This window comes from Lepidochelys kempii, chromosome 11, assembly GCF_965140265.1.
Source record: "Lepidochelys kempii isolate rLepKem1 chromosome 11, rLepKem1.hap2, whole genome shotgun sequence".
In the NCBI taxonomy this organism is placed as follows: domain Eukaryota; kingdom Metazoa; phylum Chordata; order Testudines; family Cheloniidae; genus Lepidochelys; species Lepidochelys kempii.
The window spans coordinates 10,239,300-10,254,865 of NC_133266.1; the positions used below are offsets into that span (position 1 = coordinate 10,239,300).

At 40.2% G+C, this 15,566-nt stretch overlaps 2 protein-coding genes across 13 annotated transcripts in view; one reads left to right on the forward strand and one right to left on the reverse strand.

The window, feature by feature from the left end:
• Positions 1 to 13,757, forward strand: part of SLC49A4 (solute carrier family 49 member 4) — a 192,901-nt gene extending 179,144 nt beyond the window's left edge. The window contains exon 9 of the mRNA XM_073305107.1: positions 10,389 to 13,757. Within this exon, the coding sequence (XP_073161208.1) occupies positions 10,389 to 10,405 (17 nt within the window). The 3' untranslated portion in view covers positions 10,406 to 13,757. The remainder of the gene's footprint in view (positions 1 to 10,388) is intronic.
• Positions 1,556 to 15,566, reverse strand: part of SEMA5B (semaphorin 5B) — a 363,565-nt gene continuing 349,554 nt past the window's right edge. For 11 of the 12 annotated variants that reach the window (XM_073305098.1, XM_073305088.1, XM_073305090.1 and 8 more), the window contains one exon: positions 1,556 to 7,449. In XM_073305098.1, the coding sequence (XP_073161199.1) occupies positions 7,294 to 7,449 (156 nt within the window). In that variant the 3' untranslated portion in view covers positions 1,556 to 7,293. Of the gene's footprint in view, positions 7,450 to 7,934; positions 8,005 to 15,566 lie in introns of all 12 variants that reach the window. The other variant, XM_073305099.1, reaches the window with a different exon arrangement.

Below are 15,566 nucleotides of genomic sequence, written 5' to 3' on the forward strand. Positions count from 1 at the left end.
AGCAAAGGACTTAATCAAAGCTGGCCTACTCAAGGTGCTTAAAGTTAAGCATGTGTTTAAGTGCTTTGCTGGAATAGGGCCAGAACACTCAGCATATTGCAGGCTCAAGCCCTCACAGCTCTGTGCCAGCTCAGACTCACTTAGCTTGCCTGTGTTTGTAAGCCAATATTCAGATTTATGCATGAGGTATTTTTACTAATTTTTTTTTTTTAACTAATGCATATAGTTGTGAAGTGCAGTGAAGGTGAGTGAGAAGAACCTGCACTGTGGAACAAAGTGAGCCTGTTACTTTAATGACTCAAATTAGTAGCTAGAAAAACACTATGCTATGCATAGATTTTTAGTTTCTGACTTGAGAATTCACTACACAGAAGGGTCTTGATTCAAAACAAAACCATTTAGAAAGCGCTTATGCAAATTCAAGTGTAGGAATAACAGAAAAAAAATCTGATTCCCACCAAGTTTATTTTTACTGATAATGTACCTCTCAATTACTTTTTGATGCTCTGCGTTTGAAAAGAAATTCTTGTACATACACTTGAGCATCTGAAAACACCCAAAAGATAGCTTATGATTTACTAGGGATAAGGTATTCCGTATGCAGGTGTAGCATGTTTCAGGTTGTTAGCAATCCAATCTATTTTTTATGACAGTATGGTGTAATTTTCAGTATAAAACTACAATAAAGTCTTCAGCTGTCTTGAAAGATAAACTAAAATGTTTCTGTCACTTTCTACAGTTTTTATTTTGATTAATAAATGGCATTAGAGCACTAACATTCTCCAGTAAGGCTATGATCATCCTTCAAACAAAAATGTGCCCATTTTTATAATTTTTCACTGTGATATGTAACAGTTGCAAAGGAGCTGGAATATAATCTCAGTCCAAGGGGGAACTGTGCAGCTGAAAGGCTCAGCACGTTGATTATATCTTTGCCTCATTGGAACAAGCTAATATACTTGATTCAATTTAAAAAAAAAACAAAACCAAACCTGTGTCCTTGGGACACTAGTTATGCGGTTCCCTGGACAAAGCAGAGGTGCTACAGGAGCCAGGAAGCAGAGAGTAGGGTCATGCCGCAAAAATCACACCTGGATTTGTATTTCAAACCCACCGGCATTCAGAGTCATTCGATTCAAAGCTTTAGTTTGGCCCATTTGACTCCTTATTCTGAAATAAGATTTGTGAGTCAGATGCACCTGAAGTGTGGGAGAGCCGCAGGAGTGGTTTTGGTGTTTAATTTTATTCTGGAATGCTGAACAAAATGAGGTTTGTTTAGGTGGAGTGTTGCATTGTGTAGCTTAATTTAATTTTATACCTAGTAACCTTTTGTAGTCATCCAGGCTAAAATTGTGATAAATACAATTCTGTGTCATGGTTCAGGCAATAAGGGGATTGTGGTCAGCAAGGAATTAGATATTTACACATATTCCAAGTTATAAACCTGGCCCAATTGGTCAGTTGCACTCTGGGATGTGCTTTGCCAGGAGGTTACCTGTCAAATCTTCAGAGGCATCATGTTACTTCTTTTTGAGGGGAAATGACTCACAAGCGCTCCAGATGGTTCTGTTTTATTTCTGAATTACTCTTTACATTATACAATATATAAAAATACAGAGTACCCCAAAAAATTCACAGTGTCTAAAGGCAGTGATTATAGTCTAGGTCACCTTTATTTACTAATAGTACCATCATGTTCAATTGCATAGGAAGGGTGATGTGCCTTCACACTAAGAGTCCACTAATACTTGCCAAATTTTCCTTTTTTGGGGTAAATATACTGTTTTCTACAAACAATTTCTTGTGTATCAAAGATCCAGTATTGCCTCTGTCACTCCCTCCTCACCCCTGCTTAAGTCCTAGCTAACGTACTTACCCTCTGTGACAAAGGTTGTTTCTGATTAATTCACTCATCTGTTCAAAATACACACATATATGCAGATATTATAGATGAATTGCATGTAGATGGAACCCACAAGATCATGCAGCTGTGTGGCTTTTTTCCCCAATGTTTTGCCATATTTCTACTAAAAGCCCTTTTGCTTCAGTTATTAGACACACCGACCTCCCCCTCATGCTGTGGCCTGTATATTACACAGCGACCCCATCCCACTGAGGTTTCAGTGTAACACAGGAGTAGTGATATTGCTATGCAGCATCATTTTTATTTCAGAACTATTTATACTAGAAATTCCAGCAAGCTCAGTTCTGTCTTTATAGCATGTAACCATTCACGCTGTCAGGCCCAATGTGTTTGGAAAAAATAAATACCGGATAGGGCTGGGATGAGGAATCAAGTTCTAGAAGCAAACTCAGCACTGATGAGAATAGGTCTTCTGCAGCTGGGAACCATAACTACAGCTAAAACTTCAAGAAAGGCTCTACCTTACAATGTTCTAGCCCTGAGAATTAAGACACTGGATTCTCCATGAGGGCTTGCTTTTGTTAGTTTCCTTGTGCAGCTTTGAAGGCTTCAGTACTATGGACAGCATTTAACTTGGTCAATGCTTATCTGACCCAAACCTGACCTCAGAATTGTTTGAGGTTTGCTCTTAATGGAGGGATTTTCCTATACAAGGCTGTTCCCATTTGAGAATTCACTAAACTAACAAAACAACCCCTTCAGGTAGGGCCAAATCCTGCAAAAACACTGCTCATATGGGCATAGTCCTTACTCTACACCCACTGAAATCAATGTTCCCATCACTCCAGTGGGTGCTGGAGCATGCTTGATATTCAGGGAGTCCCACTGATGTCCCTGGCCAAGGGCTAATCTAGAAGGCAAGCTGGGGATTACAAAGGTGCCCAAAGGCATTAGCTACTTATTTTTCTAACGCTCTGTCAGACCCACTTGAAAATCGCAACCTAGGAGGTGGCAGGATCTAGCTCTTAAGTTGTATGACAACAGTCCGTGTGGAAATAGTTATTAAATTCTTATGCTGCCACTCAACTACTTGGAAAACAATTGCAAAGTTCTTCAACATACAAGTGAAAATTTCTTCCAGATCCAGTTTGACATTTTTAACTTTCCATTTGTTTCTCTAACCTGCTACTTTGTTTGCACAATTAGTCTCTACTTGTAGTTAAATTCAAGAGTGATACACACAGCTGCCTCAGGCTGATTAGTCATCCATTGAGTGGTTACAAAAATTGTTTACTTAGTTATTCTTAGCTAGAATGTTTTGTGGAGAATGGGCATTTGTAACTACAACAAATAAATTTTATTTTCAATTTAAAAAAAAATATATTTAGTTATAAAATGTATTTTGCTAAATCTAATGAAAAGAACATAGGGTTTCTTAATCCTTATTTTCAATCTTTCCCTATGGAATTTGAACTCTAGCACTGCCTTTCTAAGTCTAAATTTTCTCTGTAGGCATTTGAATGGATGGAGACAGAGAGTGTGTATATATATTATAAATATATACCCTAGCTATCCACTGATAGCTATGCACACTATTAAATTTGTTACATAAACTTTAAATTTACATTTTATATGTATACAAAATCAGAAATTTGGTACAGAGAATACACTGATCTGTGTGGAGAGCAATTTCATCTTCACGTGGGCTTATTTTATCTTTTCACATCTGGCATTTAATGGACTCCATTCCCACTCTTCTCTTTGATTTCAATATAACTTCGATTTCATTTTCTCAAAATAAGGCATTAAGAACAGCAGTCATTACACCATACACATTCTTTTCTGGTATTTGTACATTTCACATGTTTAAGAAAAGTGAGTGGCTCATATTTACAAACATTCACAAGTGCATCTTTAGAACAGCACCCTTTCTCCAGGTATTTTACTTTTGGGGGTCTTGTCTGTTGGAGGCAGTTGCAAGTTCTAAAGGGGTAGCATGTTTATAATTGGCATCTCAATCCAGTGAAGTGCAACAGCAGTTTTACAATGGGGCATGGTTCACTCCATATATGCAACCTTTAGAGCAAGGGAGTAGTGTATCACTTCATATGGAGGTGGAAAAAGAACGACCTTGTTAAACCCTACCCCCACACATTTGGGTGCAAGACACTTACTGCTTTCAACATGTTGTACAGCTGAATCCTATGCCAAAATATTTGCAGTGAACTAAGGTTGCAAGGTCAACCCAATTTCTTGCTAAATAACTGATCAGCATTTTATTTTTCTCTAAAAGTTAAAAAAGAAAAAGAAAAAAGCCAAAGCTGCTGTTAGAAACCTTTGGTGCTACAGCAATGCTATTTCCAGCCCACTGTGCATACTTTTAGATGACCTTAAGAATGGGAAACTTAAGCAGTTTAACATCGGGCTGCAGAAGCAATTCAATCGCCTATGGACATTACAGATCTGATGATCTGCTGCCAATTTACCTGCTAGAACCAAACAGAAACACGAGAATATCATTGTATATTGTGTCATTAACCTGGCCTGCACTGGAGAGCTCAGAAGGAATACGACCCTCACATGACATTAACATTGGTCTTAAAGAACTGCACTCTCATACAAACATTAATTGAGTAATAAGAGTTCAGAGTTTCTCCTCCCCCTGCTTCTACTTTCTGCTCAAATGGAAGCCACAGATTCTCGCTGTGATTGCCAATTTCATGAAGCCATTCAGATGGCTAATAAGAACTCTGAAATGTCTTGATGAAAATATAACCTACCCCATTGCCCACATACACTATAAAATATGCACCTTTTGAGCACAATGGAAGCAGTGATCTTGCTCACTGATTTGAAAAACTAAATAATTTCAGCTGTTACATAGCTTTTTTTGGGGGGGGGCAAATAGAAATGTTTGAGCTACAAAAAAAAAAGAAACAAAATTAAAATAACTGGAAGGTTTAACTCACTTGCTCGCAACTCTAAGAATTGCAGCTGTAATCCTGCCAAATAATAACAGTATAACTCTCCAACAAAGGGAACCACCTGAAATGGAAGCTTAGAAATGACTTTAGTTTGTAATGTCTACAGTGATCTTGGGCACCAATAGTTTCCTTAGAACTGCTGACATGAGAAATGTGCAACAGTTTTCAACCGGGGGGGCTCTGCACCAGTCCTGTAACTTTAGCATGGGATTTTCCATAGCCCTAAGGGAATCAATGGGGCTTTTGTGACCAGTGCCTGCCTCTTTTGATCTAGCTGAATAAGTGGAAGAAACTAGTACAACCAAACTCTTAGGGCCAGAATCTGCTTTCGGTCATACCACTGTATAAATCCAGAGTAATTTTATTTAAATGGGGTTTCTCCCAATTTACACTGGTGTAACTGGAAGGAGAACCTGGATCAGCCTGCTAAACTGGTACAGTTGCCAGAAAAGGTTGGGAGTCATTGAGCTAATCTAAGACCCTCAATGATGAAATTTCATAATAAATCTCCTTACAGCTATCGATCACTAGCATACGTTAGGGTTCAACTAGTTTAGAAACAGAAGGTTAATTTGTTCTCCTGCTTTTGGTCCCACACTGTAAGACCAGGTTACAGAGGCCACCTCTGCTCTGCCTCACTCTTAGGAGAGCTGTACATTTTGAGTCATGAGCAGCAAAGCCTCTTCTCAGCTCCAATTTACCACCTCTACGGATGGGTATGTGTGCAATGACCAGCTACATCTCAGCCCCACTTTCCAAACAAGTGTCCGTGAAGTGACAGCAATGAGAAACTCGCTGAGTGCTGGCTTACAGTGAAATCTGTTGTATGTAACCAACAGAACCCAAACTGCTTCAAACACATCCCAATCAATGACTGAAAACAGGCATGGCAATTGCTACAGTAAGATGCATACAAAAAATTCAAATTCTGGAACTACTTGGAGCTCCTGGGTGTTTAGGTTTGTGCTCATCTCATGCTCAGTATAGTGGCATTCTAAAAGTCATAGCATCAGGAGTTCATTATAAATAGTTAGAAACATTCAATAGTAACAGTGTCAAACTTGCTCACGTTGCTAACACATTTGATGGAACTGTCCATTTAGCACTGCCAATACTATTTGGCCAAAACAAAACCTAATGTCAGACATACATCTGGTTGTACACACCATGGCTTCTGCAACAGTCTAATACAGTTCTGCTGGACACAGGCACACACATACACAAAATTACATTTCAAGGCTGGATATAATGTTTAATAACACTACAGTCCCAATTTAGTAACTGTAGCAAGATTTGTTTGTTTGTTTGTTTCTAGCTGAGAAATCTAAAGGAATATTGGCAAACAATGCACATTATTCAGCTGTATAATTATTTGATGGAGCACTGACTGGAAGACACTGAAGAATGTGCAGCAGACTTTCTGCATCATGGTATGCTATGAATACATTCCTTAGAAAAATACCGTGCCAAAAATTCAGAATTTCTTACTCTTCGAAAAATAAGTGAACTAAAAAAAAAAAAATAAAAAAATAAGAATTAGCCCCAAGCCTAGTGATTTCACAAGAGGAGGGCCGGGGCCATCAGTCATCGTTCCTTGTAGATATGAACAGAATCAAAGATGGAGGAGAAAAAAGTAAATGTTATTTCAAAGAAAGCTCACAGCTCATGTACGGCACTCCTCACATTTTTTCCAGTGCTATGCACATCTTTGTTCTGCAGCCACAGTCCACATCTCATTCGTTCAACATTTACTTCACTTAACATCTCATTGCCTGCATCATTTTCTTTTAATAAGACTGGAAATATTCTGAAATGCTTCTTTGGGTAGAGCACTTTGTGTGTTTTCTTTCCCCAGTTGAACTGGATGTTACCAAAGAAGACTGTGGAGGCTATTTCTTGCAATGTGAAAGGAATCTTCTGGTGATGCTGGAGACACCACTATAAACCTAAAACTTTGTTCTAGTTCCTAGCGTGATGAAATCCCAGGCAGCTCGTCTTGTGAACGAAGTGTCATTCAATGTACCGCCATTGTCGAGTCACTGTACAATCATCCATTGCTCTAAGGAGCTATCTGTAAGGTTTCTTAGAACACACTGGTGTAGCATGGTGGAAACCTAACACAGCATGCAATCAGCTCCTCGGCAATTCAGGCCTCAGACAGAAATACTGATCATCCAGCCATGAATATTTGCAGCAGTAAGTGTCATTTCCAGCCAAATATCCACAAAAGTTTATGCAGAATGGTCCATGGTCCATAAGCATTCTGTCCACTTAAGGAGGAGATGTGCTGTTTAAAAGTAATACAGTTAACACCCCCCCTCCCCAAAAAGGCCCTACTTGTACAATATTTACATCTAGAGACCGGGCCAATATTTGGTCCATAAACTCAGTTTAAAAAACAATTCATATAGGAAGTGATCCAGTCCTTGGACAGTCTGTCCATCATCAGCTGTTGGTAAAGGTCCTTCCAGGGGAGGCCTCAGGCCTGTAGTCATATTTATTCAGTGTACTGGGATAATAGGTTGTAGTGTACACGTTGGTTTGCTGCAAGGGGTAGAAGTTGGTCCTTTCATCAGGTATTAAGTTGTTCTTGTTAAGCGTCTGTAAAAAGTAAAAAGAAATTACATAGACATATATAAATGCTTTGGAAATGCTCTTTCCTATCTTCAGATCTTTCTCTCTCAGATTCCTTCTCCAGCATGGTCTCCATTCTGGGCCACTGGCACCTTCCCTCCATCTGGGAGGATAAAATGGATGTGTACCATACATGGCTCTCTCTTTCTGTGGAGTCAGTCAGTGGGTGGACCCACAGTTCTTGCCATTTCTGCATTGGTGGATCTGTGCTCAGCCATTACTAGAGCCAGAATCCAGAGTCTTCTGCAGAGACCCAGATTCTCCTAGTAGATGGTATGATGTCTGATCATCATTGTCACACAACCATGCTGGGCCTAAACATGACTGAGTGGTGAACTGTACACTCAATCTATTCTCTTCCAAAGTGTTCATTGTACAGCCACCAACTCCCTCTCATAGCAGTTACCAAAATGGCACTTCTTTTCTCTTTGGAAGAGCAGGTGCACATTTACCTGATCTCCATCTCCATTGGTAGATATCCAGGTTTGGACCCCCCGATATTAAGTGTGTCACTTCTGTCAGCTACAGCATAAGTAACAAGTCATGGTCACTTTTTGAAAAACTAAAATGACTCAAGAAATTCTACAACCAAGTAACAAGTGTTGTCAATAGCAGCAGAAAAATGAGAAATTCAAAACGTATCTTTTACCACTAGAATTTAGAAATGAGACAGGGGCTTTTCCTCCCCCTTCTTTGCCTTATCATGGAATCACTTATATTCATGCCACGAGAAATTGTTTCTCCCCCCCCCCCTTGTAAAATCCATTGACATGCCAGATGTTTCCAGCTCAAAGGGATGAAGTCCCGTTTTGGAGGATGAGACACCTCTCAGAAAATTTATCGTTTTCCTTGCTGTCAATGTCATTTCAATCACATAATCCATTTTGCTTTTGAAGCATGATCATGGCAGGCTTTTATTTTTAAATAACTGCATGCCGCAGTCTCTCATGTGAGCACCTTAATCTGCTGTTATGCTGCAACAAGGAATTCATCCCTTGTTCTAAGGCAACAAAAGGTGTATGTTTCACTTACACCCTTAAAACAGGTTCACACTGTTTCCAAAAAGGGTGCAGATACCTGTGATTGACTAGTTCAAGCTTCTTGCCATCTGGAGTAGAGAATGTCACCCATTTGAAAGGCAGCATGGACCTGAGGACTGAATATAGGCTTTGGAGTCTGGAACTCCTGAGTTCTAATGCTGGCTCTGCTACTGACTAACTGTGTGACCTTGGGCAAATTACATCACCTGTTTCCATATGGATTAATAATGTTTGCTAACCTACCTCCCAGAAGTGATGTGATGATTAACTGGCTAATGCTCACCAAGTGCTAAGGGCCCAATACTTCCACTCTCACTCAACCTGAGAAGTACCCTACTCTTGCATATAGTCCTAGGTACTTCAAGTGAGTAAAGGTAACAGCATCAGGCAGAACTCCTACTTTGCATGTGCAAATGCTGGCCAACAAGGAGTGAGAATTCCTTCTGCCCTTAGAAATAAAAGGAAGATAAGATAGGAAGTGTTATGCATTGCTCCCAATCAGCCAAAGAAATATCAAAATAATAAAGGGAGCAGTTTGTTGGTTAGAGCTCAGGGCTGGTCATCAGGGAATTTGAGTTTAATTTTCTGGCTCTGACACATTCTATGTGTCCTTGGGAAATCTCTGTGATTCAGACTCCCCATCTGTAATATGAAGATAAAAATACTTACCCAGCTTGGTCAAACACTTGAAATTCCTGGATAAAAGGCACATTATATGTGCAAAGTTTTATTATTGAGGAGCTCTTCCAAGGCAAATGAACTTAGTTATTCATGCATACTGTACATAAGGATTGTTATTTCCTAGCCGGTGTGATTTAGCTCCGTTTACTTAACACATGCAGTTAAACACTACATGCCAGTGCCTTCCACGGAGGAGTATAGAGCGTCGTACCATTGGTGTCCTCATTCACCAAGAGAGCATAAAACACCACCAGATCCACTCAACTGCACAGTAGTAGCACAAGTGTAAATTTTCAGAAGCATAAATGAGGGCAAGAGGAACAAGTGTCTGAAGAAATCGCCTCCTACATGGTCAAGTCTTATGATGATGCTCAGGGAAATCTCATCGGTTGCACAATGTGGAAAGCAGAGAGCTGTCAGCATATGGATGTGAGAGAGCAGGTGGTTCAACTGGGATGCTCTCGGGAGGTCACAGCAGTTGTGGATTAGCTGAGTCTCCGCTTGGGATTTCACAAAGTGTTAAGAATAGAGATGAGTCCAGATCAAAACCCCAGATCTAAACATGCCTGAAGTTTGGTGATGATCAAATCCTGGCAGGGCCCACCTCTAGCTCAAAATGAAAAATCACAGCCCTCTATTACTTGGGCTCTTAGCTGGAATGACTAAATTTCAGGATATCCTGCAACGCTTTAAATCTAGTCACTGAAAGCAAGCGTTGCATTTAATTAACATTTGCATTTTCTCTCTCTTTTTTGCCTTTACTTTCCTATAACACTTAATTAGAAAACAACCCCACAACTGTGTCTTTGTTCTTTGATGGAAGGTCTCATATCTTCGGGAAATACCTTATGAAAATGCTTTAAGGGATTTATAATGCAATTAGCTGCACAGAATATGTCTCTGGCGATATTAGGATGGCAGAACAAGCCCTAAATCAGTACGATCAATGTATAGCACCTTAATGTTTTCCAGCACAAACATATTGTTGGTCATATTTTAATGAATAGATGGTTAGGCTCCCAGGCACTAGAAATTGGTTGATATTTTTGCCAGAGGGGAAATTGGGCAGCAGCAAATTTTAGAAATCCACAAACCCAGAAGGGGATTGCAATTAAATTTCCATGTTAGCCTCACTTGTATTATTAAGAGATTTAACCCTGGCTCCTTTCCTTTCTCCCTATGCAGAGATGATAGGCAGGTGACAAACCGTCCCTCTGAAGACTTTCCTTCAGGTGCGATATGGGTTGCGCCATCAAGGCAGGCAATGGCTCAGACGCTGGACCGCAGTCATCCCCAGTGTGCTGAACTCAATGGAGTTACACCCGGGGCGCATTTGGCCTACTCTGAACATACAGGGGTCTCCAGCAGGGTTTGTTGATTCTGAGACCGCAAAATCAAGAGCACTCATTGCCACAGCACTAACTCCCACCACAAAACCAACTGCAGAGAGCACCAGAACCCAGCAACAAGCTCCATAATCTCGGCCCTGTTCATGCAGTGCTCAGCAGCTCAGTGCCCAAGAAGTGGTTGCTGACAGCACTATGCTTGTGCAGTTCTCTTCGAAGAAACACTTGCTGTCTGTCCTTCTAGGTACTTATATGGACCTCATCACCATAGAATCTCATCTTGCTAATCTAGTGCAGCACATGCCACCCTCCACACAGCTCTCAGAGAAGATACAGAGAGAAGAGACTTGCCTCTCTGTGCCAGTGTAGATTGTCCCCTATGGTAGATTTTATATTGTCTAGTTTAAAAGGCTAAAGCAATGGCATTCCCATCACTTGGCAGCCTAAGAGATCTTATTGTCTAATAGAACTAACAGATCTTTTCCTGATATTCAGTTTATATTTTCCCTTTCTTAATTTCACCCCATCTCTCACATAGCACTAATTAATGCCTCTTCCTCCTTGGTGTTTACAACCTCTCCTGGCATTTATCTGTGAGCAGGAAGGATGGGGCTATATGCATTTTCCCCACCCCTTTATATTTAAGAGTCTTAAGTATGTAACTCCCCCTTTTCTAGTGTTGAAATATCACTTGGCACACAATGCCTGGGCAATACACAGCTGTATCTGAGAACCTTCCTAAACACAGCTGGGAAAGGGGGTTCAGGCTCTCTCACAGCCCCATCCTGCCCTGAGGAGAAGGCATCTTACTGCAGTTTTAGAGAGACAACAGACAAATTACTACAAGATTTTAGGAGCACTCAAAATCTATAGTGATAAAAATGCCTATAAGATAGATTTAGACAGAAAGATAGAAAATTGTTTCACTCAGGAGCAAACAGGAACTCAAACCACATTGATCAAATATCTGCTACCTGCTTCCTCCATCCTCGAGATCAGCAGTATCAGCAAAGCCAAATTATATTTGCCAGTCTATCCATCAGGAGCCTCCATCCAAGAACCTTTTAGCAGATGGCTTGCCAGCAATTTATGCTAATCTGACCAAGGGCATGCACCAGCATTTAAAGTTCTTCCTTTAAAAGAGTTTTTATTATATGATATTGGCATATGAATAAAACACAAGAAAGACTCTTCTGTCCTAGGAATATTAGTTTGTCACATGGGGACGTTTTCAGAAAAGTGAAGAAAGAGATCACTGTAAGATGGTTTGAGATAAGTGCAGCATTTTGACATACTATCACCATCAGCAAATTTAAAAAAAATGTCCTGACAATGCTACTGTTTAACCTGGGGCTAGCAGAACACTGAATAGCCCAATATTTACAGAAATGTATAGTTGTCATTACAATAATTTTAAAAGCATAGGGCTACCAAAAATGCCTTCCATATATTTTCATAACCTCTGAAATTTACATACAATATATGTCTGGATATTTTCCATATGGATGGAACATTATGTGTGTGTGTGTGTGTGTGTGTGTATTATTTAACATGCACACACAGTTCCATCCCATCCAAGATAAAGTTCCAATAAAGCAAAGTGTAAGTATTTTTAAACATGACTGGCATCATGATATATTTGTTCACTAGATCTTTTTCATCATTTACTAGTGATATTTTTAGGCAAAGTAAAACATTCAGACTTTCTAATTACTAACCTCCTGTGCTATAAGCCTTACTCCCAGGCCAAAAAATACTACCTTTAGGTCATTAAATTATAATCCACTCGTGTACTGGATTGCAATCTGACACAACTATCAGCACATAATCACATTTAATAATATGGATATTACAGAACTAACCCAGTTTGATCTTGGTTACAACTGTATATATGCCTGTATGTACATTTGTTACTTATACATAGAAATGTGTGCTAAAACTTTTCCAAATTTCAATTTTTTCTTCAAAATTTGTCTAAACATAAAATTTTGACTAAAAATAGGACAATTTTTTTACAAAAATGTTTCAATTTTTTCCCCATTTTTTGACCAGCTCCAGTGAAAAGGGCACTCTTTTTTAGTGTATTAGCTATCAATACACTTTCCTCCCAAACGTATGCTCCCAAAATCGAAGTCAGAACAATAAAGTAACAGCGTTTCTAACACAGAGAAATAATACAGAAAGATTTCTAATAAGCCTCATCTGGTGCCTGATTTTGCAGTTACTTCTACATTTGTCCAGTCCTCTCAGCACTTCAGACTCCTCTCCCTTTTTGGAGCTCTCCTAGGATCTTGGGGGCAGATCTTCATCTGGTGTAAACTGTCATCACTGCATGAAAGCCAATGGAGCTATGACCATTTACCCAAACAGAAAATCTGTCCCAACATCTTTCTGCCACTGGCAGATATTTCAGTCTTTCCGTTTTACATTTGGCAGATATGTTTAGTTAGGTGACCCCTTTAGAACATCTCACTCATCATTTGTGATTAATCCCTAATCGCATTTTAATCTCCTCCTGGATTAAGAGGTTTTATACCATGATGCATATCCTTCCAACTGTAGTTTCCCCCAAAAGATCCCTCTAAAATGCTATGACTGCACTTCCCCCGCTCTTGCAGTTTTGTATATAATGTCAGATCTCTTTCTTCCACTAAAAAAACATCAGTCCTAAACCTCAAATTGGGTGGAAAGGAACACAAGAAGCCAGTCAGCCAATCAGTGCTGTAGCCTCTCCATATACTTTTAAGCTTTGACATGCATTGTGCAGTGAATTTAGGCAATAGCCCAGAACTAGTGTCTACATATCGAATTGACTGGACTGCTTTATGGATAGACAGCATTCATTAGACTACTCCACTCAGTCACAGTAGGAACCCACAATGCCCAAATTGGGACCATATGCAAGTAGAGCTTGATATCCTACTTCCGCCGTAATCAAGGGCATGACATTAGGCCTTTAAAGAATAAAACGAGTGGTTCCCATTTTCCCTGCTAGCAGTATCCAATATCCTGCAGTAACAGTGATCTGGGAGAGCAAGCTGGACACTCCTTTTTTCTGTGGGGAAAGAGGGAGGGAGAAGGGAATGATATAATCAAATCAAAATGTAATTATATAATGGAGAGAAAAAAACACACAATAAAGCATCCCAGATCCAACCTTTTGTCTTTTTTGTGTTCCTTGTGGGGCTCATGTTTTCCTCAGAGTAAAATCAGATTGGGTGAAATGCTTTTTCCATACAGATGGTTTAGGTTTTATGGAGCTAGCCATGCCCTTCTCAGGAGAGGAAATTACTCTGTGTCATGGCAACATAAAATAGATAAGGATTACTGAAATGGATTCAGATTATGAAGAATTCCCTGCAGAATGCACTTTTCTGGAGTGGTGCACGGTGGCAATCTCAGCACTATGATTAGCCAGCAAATTGGGGAACAATTAGCACAACAATTACATTAAAAATAAATAAAGCACATGACTAAAATCAAACCTCTTGGCATTTACTAGCACTAACAAAACAAAGGATACATAGCCTACTCCCGCCCATCAACTGGCTGCTGCAACGGTATCATGCCTCTCACGCTATACATTATAACCACTCCTGAAAATACAGACAGATGCTGGAAAAGGCTTCAGAATCCCATAGATTTATTAGCCACAAGCTATAAAAAGATTCAGAGCCTCTGGTGTTTCTTCTTTCAAGTCTTCCTGAGAAGCTCACCTCCCGGATGGTGCAAAGACATGTATATCTGCTAAACCACATGCCCTGTGGGTGAAATCCTAGCCCCACTATAGTCGCTGGCACAACTTCCATTGTGAACGAGGCACATACTTAAACACAAGTCTGTCTGTAAGTATCTTTCTGAATTGGAACCCAAGAGTCTGATCCAAAGGTGACTGAGGTCAATGGGAGTCTTTCCACCGACATCAGCGGGTGCTGGATCTGACCCTAAGTAATTTGTCCACCTCACACTCGTAGTGATCTCAGACTCACCAGTATTTGTTACTCTTCTCTGGATGATCATCATTGGTTATTTGTTTCCTGTAGCACTCACAATATGCTAGGCTCTATACAGACACAAAGGAAGCCCCAAGGAACCTACACCCAAAAATTCCCTCCTGTTTGTCAATATGGAGATGTTTGGAGTGGGACACAAAATTCCAGCTCTAGTCTCAACAGTGCTGTGGAGATATAGACTATCTGCTCCCTGCTCTGTGATGTTTCTGTGCAGAATTCTTCTGTCCACCCAGCTGTCGCCTATTGGGAAGGTGAACAGATGTAAGCACCCCTCCTGTCGGCATAGGTAGTCTCTACACTGAAGTGCTACTGTAGCGCAGCTGCAGCGTTTCCAGTGTAGATAAGTCTTACATCAATGTAGCTACACGGGTACAAATAACTCTAATGTATATACTGCATCAGTGCCACTTACCCTGGTAACTTACTGGGGTGAGCCCCACGTCACACCAGCACAGTGCATTTAGACTGGGAGTTACACAGATACAGCTACCCCAGCACACACAAGAAAATATCACAGTATCGACATGGTCTAATTTGCCAGCCAATATTTCCCTTAGGTCTCTGACAGCCTTCCTGCTTTTCAAGGCCCTCCTGTGATGCTGGCAGACCAGGTGCCATATCTTGCCAAGGCTTTAGACCTCAGCTGAGCAGTGATAAATTCATTGCTGGAAACCAGTCTGTTTCACCTGTGTACCAGGATGGCTAAGATGGGTACTGGACTTACCACAAAGTGTTCAGTGTTTAGATTTTATGAAATGCTTGTAAGTTGCTACAGGCATTAATCTCACATATATCTTTATCACATGCTATGAGGTAGTATTTGTTTTGTTTTTGTTTTGTAACTGTAAAAAATGCTTGCTCTTAAATTGTGAACTCAGTCAGGAGGGATGTCTCCTGCCCAACAAGAAGTCCTATCTAAATGAAATGGACCACTGTGGAACATTACGATCCAGACTTTGTTAATTGCCCCCCTCACACTCATGAAGAGGCTACATGCAAAAGGG